At 40.7% G+C, this 19,959-nt stretch overlaps 1 protein-coding gene across 1 annotated transcript in view; it reads left to right on the top strand.

Annotated features, from left to right (window-relative positions):
• The window catches only part of CUNH1orf21 (chromosome unknown C1orf21 homolog), a 229,096-nt gene that overhangs the window by 73,611 nt on the left and 135,526 nt on the right, over window positions 1-19,959 (top strand). Inside the window, exon 2 of the mRNA XM_017524512.2 lies at window positions 17,362-17,581. Within this exon, the coding sequence (XP_017380001.1) occupies window positions 17,488-17,581 (94 nt within the window). The 5' untranslated portion in view covers window positions 17,362-17,487. The remainder of the gene's footprint in view (window positions 1-17,361; window positions 17,582-19,959) is intronic.

Raw genomic sequence — 19,959 nt, forward strand, 5'->3', positions numbered from 1 at the left:
CTTCTGTGCTAGGAGTTGGGGGTAGATTATTTAAAAAGCGAATAAGAGAGAGTCCCTGCTTGTGTCACTCATGGTCTAGCTGGAAAGAAGACACAGAAAAGGACGGTAAGGATGAGATGTGGGAAGTGCAGGAAAGAGCTGCGAGCCCTGGGAGGGACATGGACCACAGAGGCTTCCTAGAAGCCAGGTGCTTTGAGCTGAGTCTAGAGGTTAAGCTGACCTAGCAGGGAGGGCACCCCAAAATGCTTTTACATCTATCCATGCACTTTGTTCCTGGTTTTATTTCTCTTTTCCTCTGGCCACTTCCAGTTTCCTCAGCTGCCCACAGCTGCTCAGCCCCCCGTTTCCCTTCACTACATTTTTTTCCAGCCCTTCTTGTTCTTCAGGGCCTTCCCCGCAGGGACTCCACGCACAGGCTCCTTCCGCGCCAAGGATAGGAGAGCCAGCAAGCACCCTGGGAGAAACACGCACTCCCTTGGTGGTGGATTGGAAGTCATCACTGCTTTTCTGTAGACATTTCGCTACATTTTTGATTCAAAATCCTCTTAGTAGGTGGTGACTGAAATAGTTTGTGTGTGGGGGAGGGCAGGGAATAGCAAGAGGTAGGAGGACACTCATTCAGTAAATCCCCCAAATCCCAGTGTTTGCCCTGCTCATTTGAGCAATACTCCGTTGTCAGGAGAAGGTCATTCCTATATGAATGTTTACATCACAAATAAAATGCAGCTTCTGTAGACATTCAATAGAAGCTGAGTTGTGGATGTACTAACAAGAAGTACTAAGGCTGGAGATGTTATAAATAGGATTGAACATACTTCAACACTCATAGATTTTTCTGTTTACTAAAATGTTGCTACTCTCAGGCAGAGGGAATAAAAATGGGGCAACTACTTCCCTTTCTAAGGTAGTGCTTTTCTTTCTTCACCTCACTAGGGGGATGGTACATCAGGATTGATTTGATTGGCATCTGGAGTTGGGCTGTTACTGTCATCGTCACCTTCTTCCTTCTTTATTCTTCTTTCTTTTTTTCTATTCCTTTTTTTTTGTTTGTTTTTTAAGAAATGGGGTCTCACTATGTTGCCCAGGCTGATCTCAAACTCCTGGGGTCAATCAGTCCTCCCGCCTTGGCCTCCCTAGTATCTTCTGAGTAATCTAGATAAGACAGAGATAATGTGTGCAAAAGGCAAATGGTAAAGTGACATGTAAACATCAGTTATTTTTGTACCTGTGGTACAGCAGATGTTCTAAATTCTGTAGCTTTCCATCACTGTTTGACATTCCTTGCCTCTAGCTATGGAGAAAATGTGGCTTGTATACCTGCCATCATCTTAAACTCTGAGCACCGCTGCTAAAGTCATTATTGTTAATATCAGCACCTTACCTCACTCCTGGGACCCAGGAACACCCCCTGAGTCTTGCATAGAACCTCAGAGCCTCAGCCAACCAGGCTTTGAACTGGCCTGTTCCTTCTATGCAGTGTGTTGGCCTAGTCCATTGAATGGATGGATTGTCTTGTGCCAGTTGGACAGGGCTCCCCACTGCCTCCATATGCTCTGTCTTTGGTCTTCTTGACAGAGTGTTGTTGGTGTCCAGCTTCTAATAATGGGTGGTTGAGTTGGAGGGGGAAGTACCACGAAATTCAGCGAGTCCAAGATACTTGGATTTAAGCATACCAAATAGGCAGCCACCTGATGTTGAGAGTCTTGGCAGCTTAGGGATCTCCATGTCCTAGGACACTGCAGCTGATCAATCTGCTCCTGATCATTGCTGCCTCCCAAAGATGTGTCTTATCAGTGAGTCCGTTTCCGGCACTACAGAACCAGAGCCACTGGCCAGGAGTCAGCTCATGTTTAGAAAGCATCCAAATCTGGCTGCTGCATTTCCTGTCTTGTAGATTGATGACCTTTAGCTGTTTTGCTGATGTCATTGTATATCTGGTTTTTTGGGATGAGTATAGCCGGGAAGGAAAATGGTTTATCTAGCAAGAACTCATTACACCGTGAATGATGGAGGGTAGGCTCCTGTTTTATTCCGATTTGATTTGTTTGTCTCATTGGGGAAAACAAAGGATCATGTCACCCTATAGAGAATTTCACATTCTCTTTGACGTACAAATAAACAGCCTCCCACGTTTCATTTATTTTTGCCGCTGCTGGAATGGTTGATTTAAAAAAAACATACACACATTGTTATGCTGCTTTCCTATATCATGACCTTCATATTGGGTAGAGAAAGAAAACCAATAAAATATCTTGTTTTTTTTTAAAAAATGAGGGACCTTTAACTACAATTGCCCATTAGAAACCAGAGTCCTTTAAAGTGAGATGGATGAGCTGATAAACCCAACCAAATTAAACAGTAGGGAGGAGAACAAGGGTCTTTTATTTCTTATGTCTTAGAGATGAGGATTCACCTTTTGTTAATTTGTTAAAACACTAAAGTGTCACCTTCTTTCTTCCCTGTCTTCTTCATTTGATGGAACATACCTAATAATGAATATATTTGTTCATTTTCATTAAAAATGTGTATTCAGCCTAGGGCATACAAAACATATGTTTGGTATTAATTGTTAGGGGGTTAAAGATGCTGGCTAATTTGGGTTTTCCCAAGACAAAAGCCTAATTGGCAACTTCGTGGACTCTGGATTCAAGTATGCTTCCTATTTATATCCCTTGACACTCAGGTTCTTGGAACCTGGCAAAGGGCTCCAGCGTTTTGCGATTTTGTTGTTGTTGTTGGCCAGTATTGATTTCTAATGAGTCAAACCTGACTTGAGCAGATCAGCAGGCCCATATCTTGGAGGTATGTAGGTATTTGGCTGTTGAGGGCACAGATTAGGTCTCGACATTCTGTTGCTAGGTTACTGAACCCTGAATTACTGAACCTTGAACATAGTATTTGTGTTCTCAAATTGTTATTTATGGTTGATTTTTGGGGAGAGATATAAAATAAATAAAACTAGGTAGACCCAGTGCGTCAAAAAGTAATTGTAAGGAAATGTTTATTACAAACCAGGTAAAAGAGATTGATTCCCTCATTCTCCCTATGCAACATCAGAAGAATTACAATGTTTGGCCAGGTGCAGTGGCTCATGCCTGTAATCCTAGCACTTTGGGAGGCCCAGGTGGGTGGATCACCCTAGGTCAGGAGTTCGAGTCCAGTCTGGCTAACATGGTGAAACCCATCTCTACTAAAAATACAAAATTTAGCTGGGTGTTGTGGCAGGCACCTGTAATCCCACCTACTTGGGAGACTGAGGAAGGAGAATCGCTTGAACCCGGGAGGCGGAGGTTGCAGTGAGTCAAGATTGTGCCGTTGCACTCCAGCCTGGGCACTAAGCATAAGACTTAGTCTCAAAAAAGAAAAAAAAAAAAAAAAGAAAAAAGAAAAAAGAATGATTGTGTTCATGCATAGGCAGTTGTAAGCCTTTGTGGAGCCGTGGTGTTAGCTCAGCCATGACCTAGAGTTGTAATAAAAGTCAACTGTTGCCCTTGTGGATGCTGTAGGCCAGTCCTCGTGATCTCGGCGTAGGGCTTGGGATATAGTCTAGGATTTATCTTTTTCTTTCTTTGCCTTTTTACTCCATTTCTGCTAAAATTTCTCTTCTATTCATAATTTTTTTTATCATATGGACAAAAGTTTCTATTTAAAAGACCCTTTCTATTTAAAAAGAACCTTTATTCAGAGAATAATTACTACTTTGTATAATTATACTATCAACATTTGACCTTTTTATACAGCCTCTAATAATCAGAAATTTTCAGCTGCACTTTTGTTAAAAGTTTATATTTTTTACTGATTTCCATAGGTCTCTCATCTTATCCATTTTTGTTTTCTAACCAACATGTGAAGTGAGAAATATTTATTAATCTCTTGCTTTGTGCAAAGAATTGCATAGAATCAAAGACATCAAAACCATGACTTGCCTTAAAAAGTTTATAAATGAATCAGGACACTAAGACGATGCATACAAGTTAACAATATAGAACCACAGTGCAGATGTCCCAAGGCTGGGTATATAATTATTTCCTAAATTAGAGGTAAACGCTAACTTCAGAGGGAAGAGGACTCCTTGTGGGCTGGGTTGGACTGAGATGGAAAAATAACCGCAGACATGTAGCAACATGGATGGGTGAGGAATGGCCCACATAGACACACAGATGACAGTAGAGAAGGGGAAGATCTGAGTGCCTGGAGCAAGGTTTCTTAGAGGTGATAAGACTTGTTCTGGACTCTGAAGGTTGGGTAGAATTTGAATAACAGACAGAGATTAATGGGAAGGGCTTTCTATTTAAGGGGAAGACTGAGCAGAGGCAACTAGGGTTAGAATAGGAAAGTACATAGCAGAGTTTGTAGCTAGAGACTAGATTGGCAGGATCAAGATGCCTATAGAAAGCTAGATGACATCGGAAATAGGGATGGAAAGCCTTGGGTTCTATGAGAAGGAGGTAAAACTTTCTGTTGCAGGCATTCATTTATTTTTTATTTATTGAGCACATGTTCTGAGCTAAGCCCTGTGAGTAGCTGGTGATATACTACAGGGGACGAGAAAAGTCTGTGCTTCTTAGGAAGTTTGCATTCCTTACTTAATGTACCTAGTAGGCAGGTAATTAGGAAGTAAGAATATCCTGCACTGTGATGAGGGCTATGAAGGGATAATTATGGGGCACGCTCGGGCTTTTGGGGAAGAACAGCTTACCTAGTCCTTAAGTTATCAAGGCAAAGGTGAAGAAGGAGAGCCTTCTCGGCAGGTGGTGGCACATACCGCCTGCAGGTGGCAGGTGCAGAAGACAAAGACAGCCCCCTGCTCATGATTTTCAAGAGGATTTGTTGAGTCTGTCTGACACGGCATCTGGCATAGCAAGAGGGACACATAAAGGAGATGGTTTCTGCCCTCAAAGCACTTCATCTCTATTTAGAGAGAGATGTTTAAGAAATATGAAATAGTGGACTCTCAAAGTAAGAGTTTAGGAAAAACAGCACATTGAAGGAAGGCACAGAATGGTGTATAGATTTCCTCCTGGAAAAATACAGCTTAAGCAAAAATGGAGAAGTAGGACTATGAACAGAATACTGAGGAAGAGGGGTAGTCTTTGAGGCTCACCTGACGTGATGAAGAGGTTGCTACCTTGGAGCAGTAGGAAGAGGCAACAGCAGGTCAGCAGGGCTGGGTCTTGGGGGACCCCTAGTAAGATGTCTACACTCTGCCTCAGTTCTCTCTTTCTTTCTCTTTCTGTCTGTCTCTCTATCTCTATTAAATAGAGAAGGGATCTTGCCATGTTGCCCAGGCTGATCACAAACTCCTGGCCTCAAGTGATCTTCCTGCTTCAGCCTCCCAAAGGGATGGGATAACAGGAGTGAGCCACCATACTCAGCCAGTTTTCTAGTTTGTAAAATTAGGAACCTTGACCTCAGTCTTGTCTAGCTCGAAAGTCCAGATGTATCTTAGACTTTGCCCTAAAGACATTAGTGAATAGTGGAGGATTTGGGATCAGAGGAAGGACCCAACAGAATTTGTGCTTTAAGAATGCTAATTTGTCTTTCTCTTAGAAAATGAATGTGATAATTTATGAGAAGTAAAATTTTTTACTGAGATTTTTAATCATATTCTGATGCATAGAAAACTACCAGTAGGTTCATCCTGATTTCCATTGGACATGACTATGTGAGCTTTCTTCTCTCTCAAAAAAGCTAAAGCAAAAATCTAGGCATAGAAAAAGCTGATTAATAATAAGTGAGAGGTTTTGGGGCTTGGTCCAGAAAATGATCTACAAATTTAGATTTTAATTTAGATTCTAAAAATTCTTTTAAATTTTCAGAGAGATCTTGGAATTAGAAAATGCATGTCTTTTATTTTTATAGCCTGTGTCTGGGTTGGTAATGGCAGTGATGTCACAGAGGTGATGGGATATCATCCCAGATCCGGAAAAAATACGCAGTTTGCCAGCTGTACCTTTGTTATAGGCGGGAATGTAACCACCACAGCTGGGCCACCTACTGGAGGACTCACAGAGACAGACAGCTGGGGCAAGGGCCTCCTTAGAATAGGGTGTGATCAGATCCTCAATTTATCCTATTGCTGCTATACTTTTTTCTGATGAAAGAATGTTTCATCAAGTCACACCTTTTTTTAGTGCTGTATTCAGATAAAAACTTCAGATTTTCATGTCTCAGACTAGAAGCAGACGTTACGTGCTGGAGACTGTTAACACTGAGAGGCATTGGCTGATATATCTTGACGCGGCACTGCCGTCTCCTGGTGGTCAGCCTCAGGCATGTTCTTCCTGCCCGTGCTGGCCACTTCTACTGAGCTTGTCACTGTGGTCTCTTCCCTAAGTACATTTTGCTGAACGGGTAGGAAAGAACACCATGTTCACTAATGATGCTACTTCAAATGGAGAACATTGGCTGATTTAAAATAATTGTTTTAGAATAGGCTGCAATTTTTTGGTAAAGATCATTTGTGAGGTCATAATAGCTCTTAACCTATAACCCTATGTGTTCTTTAATAGCTTTTCAGTGGCTGAAGAAGGGCATCAAGGTTAAGGAAGAGCCGCTTGCTCTCACTTTTACGTTTTGTTATGTCCAACCCCATTCAACATCCCGGAAATGATGGTAGGTACAGTCGAAAGACTCTTCAGTCCAGAGTCACGAGCAAGCTGCTCAAGGGCAGTAGAATGCTGGCACGTGAGAAGGAGAGGCCGTCACTCAGCTGCCTTTGTGTTCCCCTCCTGGGTTTCTTCTCTCAGTTGCCTGCTTTTTGTTTTCTTTTAGTGGATGATTGCACAGAATGTGTTTTTGGCCAAGTGCTACAAAATCGATGAAGTTCCCAGAAGTCTCATGCATTTCTTGAGAGAAATATGAGAACTGAGGTGCCTTTTTCTTAAATGTGGTAGGTTAAAGGAGCATCGATTTGTGCTACCTGAAAACAATATTTATAATTTCAATTTGTTTGGCCCTCTAAGGACATCACCCTTAACTAGTCCTTTGTTATGGCAAACTACTCAAAGATTTAAGTTTAAGCAAAAACATACGTACAAACAAAAACCTTGATTTATTTTCAAATGGGCAAGATTAGAAGTACTGCTAAATAGCTCTAGATTCTATTTGAAGTGAGGAAACAGACATTAGAGTGTAGCTGTCTTACCCATTTTGGAATCTTTGACCCCTAGTGGAATGTTGAGGACTAAGCATGTTCCCCAAAAATGATTGTTGAAATAAATAAATAGCACAATTTTCTAGGGCAGATTAAGGCCAATCATACAGGTGCTAACAGCTTTCAAAATTCTATTATACTGGTATGATGTTACATATTACTCCTTTTCTGTCTTTTTAGGGACTATATACTAATCATAATTTAAAATTCTCTGTGATGGCCCAGATAAACATTTTTAAATTTAGTTATTGGTGATGAACTAAAGAAGTCGTTGTCCATGCAGGTGACCCAGGACATGGGGCTGAGAAGGTACTCTCTTCCTTAAAAGCCTCCGGATCTCTTTGTGAAAAGGAGTTTCTAAGAGGATTCATTCATTCGAGATTCCTTGCAGACCTGCTATGAGCCTGACATTGTGCCGGAGGCAATACAAAAAGGAACGATGAGGAGATTGGTCACGGCCTTGGAAACCCGCCTGGTGAAGGAGACAGACACATAAAAGTGTAATAGTTGGAAGATGTGAGCTACATGCTCATTGAGGCTGTGATGAAGCATGAGAGAGCTCCCTGACCTTGGCTTGTCTATATCTAGCCTTTGCCTTTAGAGCCCTGGGATGCGGCACACAGAGGCTGACCTCCCTACCCCAGCACAGCAGCGACTCCTGGCCCTTCTCAGGGCTGTCTCTGCAGGTGCCACGCAGGGAGCACGTACTTCTCCCGCTGCAGAACTGCTCTCTTCTGCTTTCTGTCTGCGTCCAGTCTGCCTGTTTATGTTTGGTATAATTCCTAAAAACCGCCAAGCTGCCAAAATTAACCTCTCATCGTTCTTTCCCATCTCTTCTTTCTGGTTTCTTTTGCCCCTGCCTCTCTCATCTTAGAGTTCATCACCATTCCATTACATAATAATGATGACAGTGATGGTAATGACAATAGCTATCTCACTGATTGCTTACTATGTGCCAGGTGCTGTCCCAAACACTTTATATAGATCATCTCATCTACCCCTTTCAGAATTCGTGAAGTCATATATCATTTTATAAATCAGGACCCAAAGCACTGTGAAGTAAGTAATTTGTCCAGAGATATATAACATTGTTCCCTCCATCAGTCAGAAAAATCACAAAATATTGGGTATAGTCTTTTCATCTTTAGAACTTTTATGGTGGGTGTGTGTGTGTGTGTGTGTGTGTGTGTGAGAAAGAGAGAGAAAGAGACTAAGTCTTTCCCCCAAAAAGAATATGTTTACTTTCTGTGTTTTCAGGGAACATCCCGATCTTGAGCTGTTCTAGGTGGAGTTTGGTGGTTTCAGAAGGCAGACTTTCAGATAGTCAAGGCTTTCCTCTAGAGATGCTTATTTCAGTGAGCAGCTCTCTGCCTAGCAGGATAGAAGGAGGTTTTCTGAATTATTGGAACATCTCAAACTCTCCTCCTACCTGAAATAATGTGGCCCAAGGCAGAGCACAAGGAGAGAAGGATCCTAGATCACATTTTACATCAGTCGCTCATGGATGATTTTATTTATTTTATTAAGGAGGGGGAGAAAGGGAGAAGGAGGTTATTTTGGAAGGGAAGAGGGATATGTATTTAGATTTTAAGGGAAACAGTTTTTCAATTTGTAGGATTCACATCTTTTCAAAGTATTATACTACATTACTTTATTAAAATGATTGACAATTCCAAAAATATTAAATATATTTGTACTCAAATATCAATAATAAATAAAGTACTCAGAATATGGATAGGCTTTTTTGTTTTTTAAAAAAAACCACAATTCTTGGCGGGGCATGGTGGCTCATGCCTGTAATCGCAGCACTTTGGGAGCCTGAGGCAGGCAGATCACCTGAGGTCAGGAGTTTGAGACCAGCCTGGCCAACATGGTGAAACCTCATTTCTACTAAAAATACAAAAATTAGCCAGGTATAGTGGCTTACACTTGTCATCCCAGCTACTCAGGAGGCTGAGGCAGGAGAATCGCTTGAACTCAGCAGGCAGAGATACAGTGAGCCGAGATTGTGCCACCCCACTCAAGCCTGGGCAACACAGCAAGATACTATCTTAAAAAAAAAGCTATTCTCAAATTTGCTTCTAATGATTAGCCTAGAAAATTCATGATCTTTCCTGTGTTTGTCGTGTTTCCTTTCATCTACCTCAGTAACAAGCTTAGGGATGAGATACAAGTCATGCTAACAGTAAACTTAGGGATTAAACTGGATTGAAAATGTGAAATACACTGGATTTGTGTAGAAGTTGAGGCTTTGCAATTCAATGAAGAAAACACATGTGCTTTTCAGATGTGTGCATGGGCCAAGGGATTAACTCTTTCTTGTCATCTGGCACCATGAAAGTAAACTGCAGGTTTCTGAGAGATTAATCCAGCTACAGTTCTCTGTTGTAGTTCATGGTGCCAGGGAGGATCAGCAGCTCAGACCGATAGGACATCTGTTTCACTCCCCGTCAGCAAATGCTTACGGAGGGTCTGCTTAGAGTAGCACATTTTGCTGTATGATCCTACATCCCTTGGTGCATGAAGTAAAGCTGGGGCAAGCACTAATTTAATTAGCTTGAAATATCTTCTGACTTTCACGAGCGTCTCTGATTCTTTGTTTCCTTGCAATGTACATAAGGCATTGGGATTCTATTTACTTTATTATGTTTATGATCAGTTAGCCCTGGCTGGATTCTGGTCTTCCAAGGGCAGGAATCCTATCTGTTTCTTACAATATGTTTCAACAATATGTTTCAATGCCTAGGATGTTCTTCTGTGGTCATTCCGGGAGGATCAGACTTAATTCTCTTTGATTAAAATCAAATTGTGCTTTTTAGTAATTCATACTTATTCTACATTCACTTTTGTGTCTTTTTAAAAATCTCTCCTTTCCATCTGTTTTCTCTCATTTTCATTCATTTTGTGTTTTTTTTTAAAAAATCTCACCTTTGCATCTGTTTTCTCTCATTTTCTCTGTCATTTCTGGTTGTCGGTAGCCTGAGTGTGCTTGGGTTAGGTCAGCCAAGTTGCCTGCTGTAGGGGCCCTCTGGGCAAGCTGATTTTACTCGGTGCTCATGCAAAGCCCCACGTCTGACTGGAAGTGTCCTCTACCGGGCATAACAGAGGGCACACAGAATATTACCTTGCACATATATTTTCTTATCTACTTTGATTTGAAAAACAGTCCAAAAAAAAGAGGAAAAGCAGGTGCTGCTATTATTAATTTTAAGATACTAAGAAGGAAATCACATGGGTTTGTCCTAAGGGACGTGGGGAACCAGCAGCACAGCTGTCGAGAAATTCTAGTCACAGGTGTCTTTCTGTAAAAGCAGCAGTGCAGACGTCCCCCATGACAGAAGCTGAAGACTTCTGCCAATACCTTTGGTATTCCGGATCTTAGAAGTGAAGAAGAGGGCCGGGCGTGGTGGCTCATGCCTGAAATCCCAGCACTCTGGAAGGCTGAGATGGGAAGTTCACTTGGGGTTAGGAGTGTGAGAATAGCCTGGCCAACATGGTAAAATCACATCTCTACTAAAAGTACAAAAATTAGCCAGGCATCGTGACATGCACCTGTAATCCCAGCTACTAGGGAGGCTGAGGCAGGAGAATCACTTGAGTCAGGGAGGCGGAGGTTGCAGTGAGCTGAGATCACACCACTGCACTCCAGCCTGGGCAACAGAGCAAGACTCTTTCTCAAAAAAAAAAAAAAAAAAAAAAAAAAAAAAAAAAAAAAAAATTAAAAAAAAAAAAAAAAAAAAAAAAAAGGAAACAAGAAAGAAAACTCAGTGTCCAGGAATATCTGCCATTTCCCTTGACCACTGAGGAGCAAATCTAGAAGCAGCGTAGGCCTTCTGCATGGGTCCACACAGCTGTGGATGTGTGACTTTAACCAGGAGCTGGCATTTTCCTCTCTTGCCTTCTCAGAAGTAGTGTCAGCCATGTGTGAGCTCATATGAACATACATAAGTAACACAGAGGAGTTTTCTGGCGCAGGAGAAATGTGTAACACTCTTAAATCCTTAGCTGAAGAACAATTATTGCACTAACTTTTTCTAACCAGCTCCATAAGAAACACTGATAAAATTAATTTCATTTATTAAAGGCAAGTTAGAGAAGAAGAAATAGGGGAGCTAAACTTTATTTTTCCGGTATATACAGAATTGAAATCAACATTATTAGGCAAAAACATCATTGGTAATCATCTGAAGACCTTCTGGGGCTTCCTGAAAATGTTGAGGTTTCAGACTTGCAAGTATATCCTAATTGAGTCAGTACCTAAAACAAAGAGTGTAAATAAATGGAATGTAGGTAAGACATGGCGTTTTTGTAAGTGGTCATTTCATCCTTCATGCCACTACTTAGACATATGTTGAGGTAGATCACAGAGTCTAAGAAGGAGACTGAGAGACATGAATCCCAGCCGTGGTCCTGAGGCAGGTGTGTGGCAGCTGGGACCAGAGCTCGGTCTTCCATACTCTCTCCACTTGCCGCCTCTTCTCCTTGTGTCCCCACTTTACTGCCTGAATCTAGCAGAAATGTGTCCTGTTGCATAAGGACTTACTGTGGTTATGTTTCCGAGAAACAACTCTGTAGAATTACTGTATGTGGACATAAGAGTTAACTCTTTGGAGTTAATCGCATATTGTCCATTGTCGTGCCATCAGATGAGCGTGAGACGAGGAATGAATATGTTCTGTGATGCCAGCGCTTGCTGCCTAACAGAAGGCTCGATGTCAAATGTGACATCTCTTTATGTATTATTTTTAACATCACAATGAAAAGTGAAATGGTGTGAACAGTAGCCCAAGGATGCCAAAGCTTCAAGATTAGAAATCACTTTTAAGTTGTTTTTCTTCTTCCCCCCTCGGTGGGCTGCTGTATTAACACTTATTATAGTGAAGCCGAGCAGATGGGCAAACAGACTGATTAGTTATCTATATATAGATAGATAGAGATATAGATATAGATGTTTCCTTTATGGAGCTTAGATGTTAGCTTTTTCTTCAATAAAAAAAGGAGTTTTTAGATGTTGCCTTGTCTCGATTTGCCTTTTTAATCAGAAGAAGAAAGGGGGCACTTTGCTCCTGATATATTAATAATGTGGCTGTATCCTTTACTTAACTGCTGACTTCATAGCTCTGTGTGCCTGTTGCAATCAGAATTTGATTCCCCTCCAGTCCTCCAAGCCTCATGTTCTTTTTGGCCTAGAATTTCTTTATGGAATGTATCACTTTTAATTCATATTTTAGAAGTGCCTTTCTTGACAAGGAATTTTTCTACAATATTTTTGCCTTTTGTATCCAAAATGAAAAAGTGCATGTCTAATTAGTTGAAAGTGAAATTACACATAATGTTGTGTAAATAGAAATATTTTCCTGTAGCCTTTTTTTAAAGAAAAGATCAAATACCTCTGATTTTTCTCAAAAGCAGATTTTACTTAAATTCCTTCTCAATTATTTAAAAGTAGTTTTTTTATGAAACCATGTTTCTAGTTTAAAAAAATAAGATAATGAAAAGAACCATCATAATCTTTCCTTGTAAAAGGACAAAGGTATTGCATGTGTGTAATATGTGATATATATTCATACAAAAGTAATGGATCTACTTGTGTGGAGAGAAGAACTTCCTCATGTTGTAACGTGAAGCGTTCTAGAACAGTGATTTCCCTTCTGATATCTGAAGTGCCTTGAGATATAGTCTAAGGAGAGGAAGGATAAACATGCATGGTTACACATTTTTAAATTTTTTTTTAAATTTCAATTGGGTTTACAAATTTGCTGATCATTTTATCAAAAGCAGGAAACATGTCCCATAAAGATGGCATTAAATTAGGCTAGCTCATGGTATCATGGATTGCACTTCTCATTATATAAGGCAGGATAATGTAGACATACAACCATTTGGGGAGGGGTTTATGCAAAACCATGGGGCAGTTAATTGGACCTCGTGTTTTTAAAGGTGTCTGATGATTGTATGACATAGATCATTTGAAGAAAAATCATCCTCAGTGGGACTCAGTTTTAGAAGATTTCATCAAACATCAAAGGGATGCTTCGATTTAATTCTCACACTGTGATCTGTGACTTCAGAAATAACATGCTGGTAATGGCAATGTGTGACAACCCGAGTCCCAGAGCTGATCGTGGTCGTGGTCTCTGCATGCTTGTTTGCACCGTCAGACTTACCTCTAAAGTGCTGTGGTTTCAGAAGGGTAAATGATAGAGCATGTGGTATTAGAGAAAAGCTAAGCAAAGCTAATGAAAAAATGGAAGCTAAAACGACTACTGGAGTTTGTGTGAAGGATAGTATAAACCAAAGGGAACCTCTTTTGAGCAGATGATTCTAGCAGTCTTTAAGGATAGGTTTTTGAAGGTCTGCTCTATGTGAGGTCTCAATTAGATTGAGATTAAGTGAAAGAATTTTCAGTGGAAGTGAAACTTGACATTACATTAGGCTATAAAAGAGATGCAGATCAGGGGTATTTTAATCCTGTTTCTTTAGCTACGGTCAGGTCTCTAACCTGACATTTCTTGACACACTCCATTCCAAAGCTGGGTCAAATGCCTGTGAGCTGAACTCTGTTGTCATCCTACATTTAAGCTGCAATGACTGTACATCATGGCTGCAAAACTGGTCTTCTTAATTATCTCTTTTTCTGATCATTCTTATTCTGTAGGGATAGAGAATAAGACCGTAGCTTGCCTTGTTTGCCACTATTTGCCCAATACCTACCAAACACATATCTGTCACTTAATATTTTAAAATCAGAATCTGTTGATTAAATGAATGAATAATTGGACAAGTATTTATGTGCAGAATCTAAGTGACGTAGTAAAAAACTTTCTTCAGTGATCTGTGATTATCTTTATGAATTAGAGATCTTTTGCCCCTCAAATGACTTTATAATTATCACCTTCATGTGGGTAAATTGCTAAAATATATTCCTGATGAGGTTCTGAAACTTGGTAACATCGCTCTTAGATTTGACTTACTGCTGTAAAATATATAGCATGTATGTTTCAGAAACAAAATTTACATTTATTTATAATTTGGTGAGATCTCATGTTGAGTTATAGTGCTTTAAAATATGTATAGCTAAATGGCAACTTCTTGAGTCATCATTTAAATTGAGTGTAAATCATGTCTAATCTGCTTGTTAACCTGCCCCCCTCACCCCAATGCTTGAATAACAGAGATATCGTTTTTAAAAAAAGTCATTTTTCTGTGTTTTATTTTTGTTAGCCTTCTGCAGTGTATTTGATTTCAAATAATATCCACCTTTAAAATTCAAATAAATTTTTTTGATGCAAACATATCTTTTAAAAACACGGAAGAAACACCACTAAATGCTTTTCCAGAGTAGCAAAGGATAAGTCATGTCTTCAGTTCTTCCCTTTACTTCTTCGGTAGCATAAGGGGCTGTAGACAAGAAATGGGAAAAGCAAGAGGACTCTCAAAGTGGATGATTCTTAAGTTGTCTCTTAATTTTCAGTGTACTCTGATTTTGTTAGGATTGTCCCCTCTTTCCTGTTTGTACTTAGTTTATTCTGAAGAGGTGGCAGGGAGCCTACCTAGGTTCCCCTTCTCACTTTGACCTTTCCTATGCATGTGTAAGTATGAAGTCTTTTTCCCACACTCCCTTTTTGAACAGTAAGGAGTCACGTCTGGGAGCCCGCACCTGTGACCTTACATGATGATGCTGGGGATGAGGAAGCAGGGGGATGGATGCTGCCCCTGAGAAGCTGCTGGCTGGGAATCCAAAACAGCAGCAGCAGTAACAACAACAGCAAGAGCAGGCACAGGAACAAAAACAGCAACTTTACCAGCCTCCGGGTTAGAGAGAGGATTCTTCTCTTTCCCCACCTTTACAGCTGAACCCCTTGTCCTCTCCCTCTTGTCTAACATTTCAGTGATGTTTCTTCAAAAACTATGACAGGTTGACAGAATGGACCTCTACAAAACTAATTTAGCATTTTCTCACAGTGTGCTCTAAGTTGGATCAGAAAGACTACCTATGGCCTACCACATCCTATAGTTTATCTTTATTCAGTTGAATTAAGGTAGCAAGGCCTTCTGCAGGCCTTTCACAAAGCATTAGCAATCCAGTCCTCTGCCCTACCCTCCCTACCCCCACCTGACCCCTCTGAAACGAGCACACACAAATAGGCCATGCTCTTCCACGTTCTGGTGTCTTAGCTCAGGCTGTTCCTTGCAGCTGAATAATGCTACCATCCTTTCAGCCTGGTAAATTTCTACCAAACCTTTGACACCCTACAAAAAATACTACTTTCCGCCTCTGCACAGTCATAATGTAATCTGCTTTTTAAATTCTGCATTGCCATAGATTCATGTGAAACTTCAGTCAGAGCTCGTATTACACTGTATTGCCTGCAGTTTTTAAAATGTCAGCATCTCTTCTCCATAAGGCCCCTGCACTCGATACACCAGTATGAATAGGCCATCCAATAGAAATACTGTAGCCTTAAAGACATTACTGCTAAATAATGGAATAGATGTGTGTCTGTGTGTGTGTGTCTGTGTGTGTGTGTGCATGTCTCTGTGTGTGTGTGTGTCTCTGTGTGTGTGTGTGTGTGTGTGTGTGTGTGTGTGTGTGTGTCTCCATCCACAGGCCTGGATTTCATATAGTTTTGAGATGAAGACCTGTTAACATGAAGTTACGTAAAGTCTGGGGAGGATATAAGCATTAGCCATCTAGGAGAAAACCTTCCTGGTTTGTAGAACTTTACCAACCAACTCTACCACTCCCTGTTAATAATTTAACATAACCAGTGATAGAGAATAGTTTGAAGAATTATATAAGACGTGACTAATGTCACAGTCATTGTCAATATTTATTGCAATTTGTATTTGCTTGGCTTAATTCAAGATCATTGCCTTTATATCTAAGTTCATTTATTAGATTGATTATGCTAATTTGAAAAATTCTCCTTGCTGAGATTTTATAGTTTAAATTATTAAATTTCTATATCCAGAGATGTCCTTCCTTAGTGCTTTTGCAAGGAGGGTTTAGGAGCTCTAGTCTTCTTGGTAGAGAAAGCTTATAGCTACTGTGCAGTAGCACTGTCTGTGAGACTTGTGAAACTTCCACTGTTCATGGGTGGGGGGCAGTGGGATGTGGGCACTGATGAAGATTAAAAGAGGCTTGATGCTTTCTTTGTTCTTCCAGGACCGTGAGGAGGTAAGGGCCATATTAAAGTGGGAGGGATGGAAGCAAAGGAATGTGTAGGAGAGATGTTTCAAAGGAAGCATTCACAAGGCTGGAATAAGTCATCTATAGGCCTGGAGTGGATGGGTTAGGATGAGAAAAGAATAAAACAAAAATGAGCAAGTTGAGCATAGCAAACATTCAGAATTTGAGCAGTTACCTTGAGTGGGGCAGGGAAAGGTAAAGTCACTGAAGTCAACTTGAAGATTATGTCTTTTGCGGTGTATCTGTAAACACCCTTTAAGCCTTTATGAGAGATCAGTAGAGGCACGAAGTTTACGCCAAAAGCTTGACAACTGCTTTGTGGCTTTTCTTCATATTTCGACATCTTCTGCCCAATCCTTAAAACGTTTGGCTAACTAAGCAGAAACTGGACAAAAGTAAGCTTAAGACCTTGCCTCATCTCCTTGCTTTGTCTGCAAAGTAGTGTCATCTCAGGGAAAATAAAATACTGTATTATTTACAGCCTTAACCAGAAATGTATAAAGTAGCTTGTGTTTCAGTCTGAGGAGGATGGCTACCTTCTCCTGGCAAAATTTGAGGAGCTGGAAGGACTGGGCTAAAGGGTGGAATGAGGAAGATGAAGAGCTTTTCTCGCCTCTTGAACTAGGTGAATCTGGAGAGTGTGCTTTCCTTCCTCCAAGGTTTTTGAGATTTCAGAACATTATTAAACCTGCAAGTACTTTAAGAGTATTTGTGGCAAGCAGAAGTGCTCAAGTATGTATTTGAATAAATGTGTATTTTTGGTATCTCCTCAAAAAGTTCACTCCTCAGCCGTGTTTTGTATAGGGACGTGCCTTCCCATCTTGCTTTCTGAGTGGGAAATCAGGTGAGAACGGGCCACGCTGCACGTGGTTCTTCCATGCTCACCACGGCGCCATGCAATGGGTGGGTCTGTGCAGGACTTCTGTACTGCAGGGCACAACACAGCAAGATCCTGAGGCGTGCGTTTCACTGCAGTCACCGCCCATTCTAACCTAGCTTTCTTTTCTTGCAGGTGCACATATCTTGACCAACTCAGCAGCAAGGTGGATTTTCTTTGTGTTTAAAGAAAAAAACAATGTCCCTGTGTCTGTAGAGATGATTTGCAGTTCAGCCCGGCTGAAGCTGACCGAATGAGACTATGGGCTGTGCCTCCGCCAAGCATGTTGCCACTGTTCAAAATGAAGAGGAGGCCCAGAAAGGGAAAAACTACCAGAATGGAGATGTGTTTGGCGGTGAGTGCTACCAAACTTGACTTTTGACCCACTTGTTTCTAGGCCTCTCACTATTTCATTGACACATAATATTTGTACATATTTACAGGGTACTTGTGATGTTTTGTTACATGCCTAGAATGTGTCATGATCAAGTCAGAGTATTTACGATATCTGTCACCAGGAGCATTTATCGTTTCTAAGTGTTGAGAACATTTCAAAACCTCTCTTTGAGATGTTTGGAAATAGACAGTACATTATTTTTAACTATAGTCACCCTACGCTGTTCTGGAACATTAGATCTTATTCTTTCTAAGCCTTTCACTTTTGTGACAGTGAATAATTACAGCAATTATTGGGTTATACAGTCTGAGGTGAAGGGGTGATGAGACCCAGTGGAAATCAATGTGGATCTTTACATTGTATCATCTTCATCGTAATTTATACAAAGTGGTCTTTGAGGAGGAACATGGAGGTTTTTTTTGCGGGAGCTAGCATTTCAATCAAGCTTTAAAGAACCAGCAGAATTTAAATTGGTACGTGGGACAGTAGCCATGGGGTGTCCTGGTAGAGGAGAACTCTAGGACTAAAAACAGAAGTCCAAAAGTAGAGTGAGTAAGGATTTATAAACGAGGGAGTGAGTTGTTTTTTAAAAGTGTAATAGAGAATGAATTATACATGTTCATATTTAAAATAAAAATACAATGAATCCAATAATCATCTTTAACCTCTCCGTTGAATCAAAATGATGTTAGGATATCTAGTGCAAAGGCCACAAATTGACAACCCATGGCTCTATCTGGTCTGCAAATACATTTTTTGCAACACCCCCCCGCCAAATAATTTCAAAATAAAAAGCAAGGCAGCCTTTAAAAATCAGTATATTCCACATAAAACCTCAAATTTCTTCAAAAGAGCTGGCAACAGCAGGTCTTCAGTCCTTGAGGCAACAGTTGGGGGTCGGGTAGCCATTGCCTCTGCGGCCAGGTTGCATCCTCCAGTGAACTGCTGACGCTTCCCCGCTGCATGCACACCAAGTTCACTTCACTCATGGACATTACCTGGCCACTTACAGGCTTTCATGCCTGCCTGATCTTCAGTTTGGCCCTTAGATGATTATTGTGAAGCATGGATATATCAACAAAATTCCAATTAGTACAAGCAGATGAAGCAGTTTTTGCAGAATTACTTTAACAACAATACCTACTAATTGACATTCGCGTGATGCTTTTATTTATAAAAAACGCCTCTTCGGCTGGATGCGGTTGGTCACGCCTGTAATCCCAGCACTTTAGGAGGCTGACATGGGCGGATCACCTGAGGTTGACAGTTAAAGACCAGCCTAACCAACATGGAGAAACCCCATCTCTACTAAAAATACAAAATTAGCCAGGTGTGGTGGTGCATGCCTGTAATCCCAGCTATTCGGGAGACTGAAGCAGGAGAATCACTTGAACCCGGGAGGTGGAGGCTGCGGTGAGCCAATACTGTGCCACTGCACTCCAGCCTGGGCCACAAGAGTGAGACAACTCTGTCTCAAACAAACAAAAACAAACAAACAAATAAATAATACCTCTTCCACTCTTACTCAATAAGAGACATCATTGAGATATATTATAGCACTTCACTGAGATAATGTTTACATGTAAATAACTGTAGCGGCGTCATTCAGTCACTGTCACATAATTTTACCACTTTTAGAATCTTTAGCTTTTGGTCCATTGTAATGATTTTTTAAGTCTCCTGGTGACGAATTGGGAATGCTGCACAGAGCTAATGCTCTGTTAAAAGTGGTCTCCCTCATGTGTTTTGGAAGGAAGATTTTGTTTTGTTTTGTTTCAGGGAAATGTATTTGTTGCCTGGAACAAATTTGCTTCTACTGGTAACTACCTATAGCATTGAGAACTGTGAAGAAGAGTAACGTATATGAACATCTCAATAAAACTACAGTCTGGATCATTGAAACCACAGTTTTTAGGGAAAGATCTGATTGGAACTAGAGTCATTACTATCACCTTCAAACGCTTAACTTTTAAGAGAAAATAATCTAACATCAGGGGATTTGTTTAACTTCTATCTGATGTTCTGTGTCATTATAATTTTTATAATAGAGCTACCGTTTATGGAGCCGCCAACATACGTCAAACATTGTAAGGCATTTACATTCATTTTTATGTTGAATTTTTGCAACACTCTTTTGAAATAAGTGTAGATTTTACATCCTTGGAAGCTGAAGCACAGAGAGACTGACTTGTCCAAGGTTTCCCAGCTTCAAAGTGCTAGAATCCAGATCACTAAGACTCCAAAGTCCACCTTTCTTTCTCCATGTTGTTTCCTGATGCCCTGCAGCCTCCCATTGGTGTGCGTGCCTGCCTGCCTGCCTGCCTGCCTGCCTTCCT

The sequence above is a fragment of the Cebus imitator genome, unplaced genomic scaffold (genome assembly GCF_001604975.1).
Source record: "Cebus imitator isolate Cc_AM_T3 unplaced genomic scaffold, Cebus_imitator-1.0 Scaffold33, whole genome shotgun sequence".
Lineage (NCBI taxonomy): Eukaryota > Metazoa > Chordata > Mammalia > Primates > Cebidae > Cebus > Cebus imitator.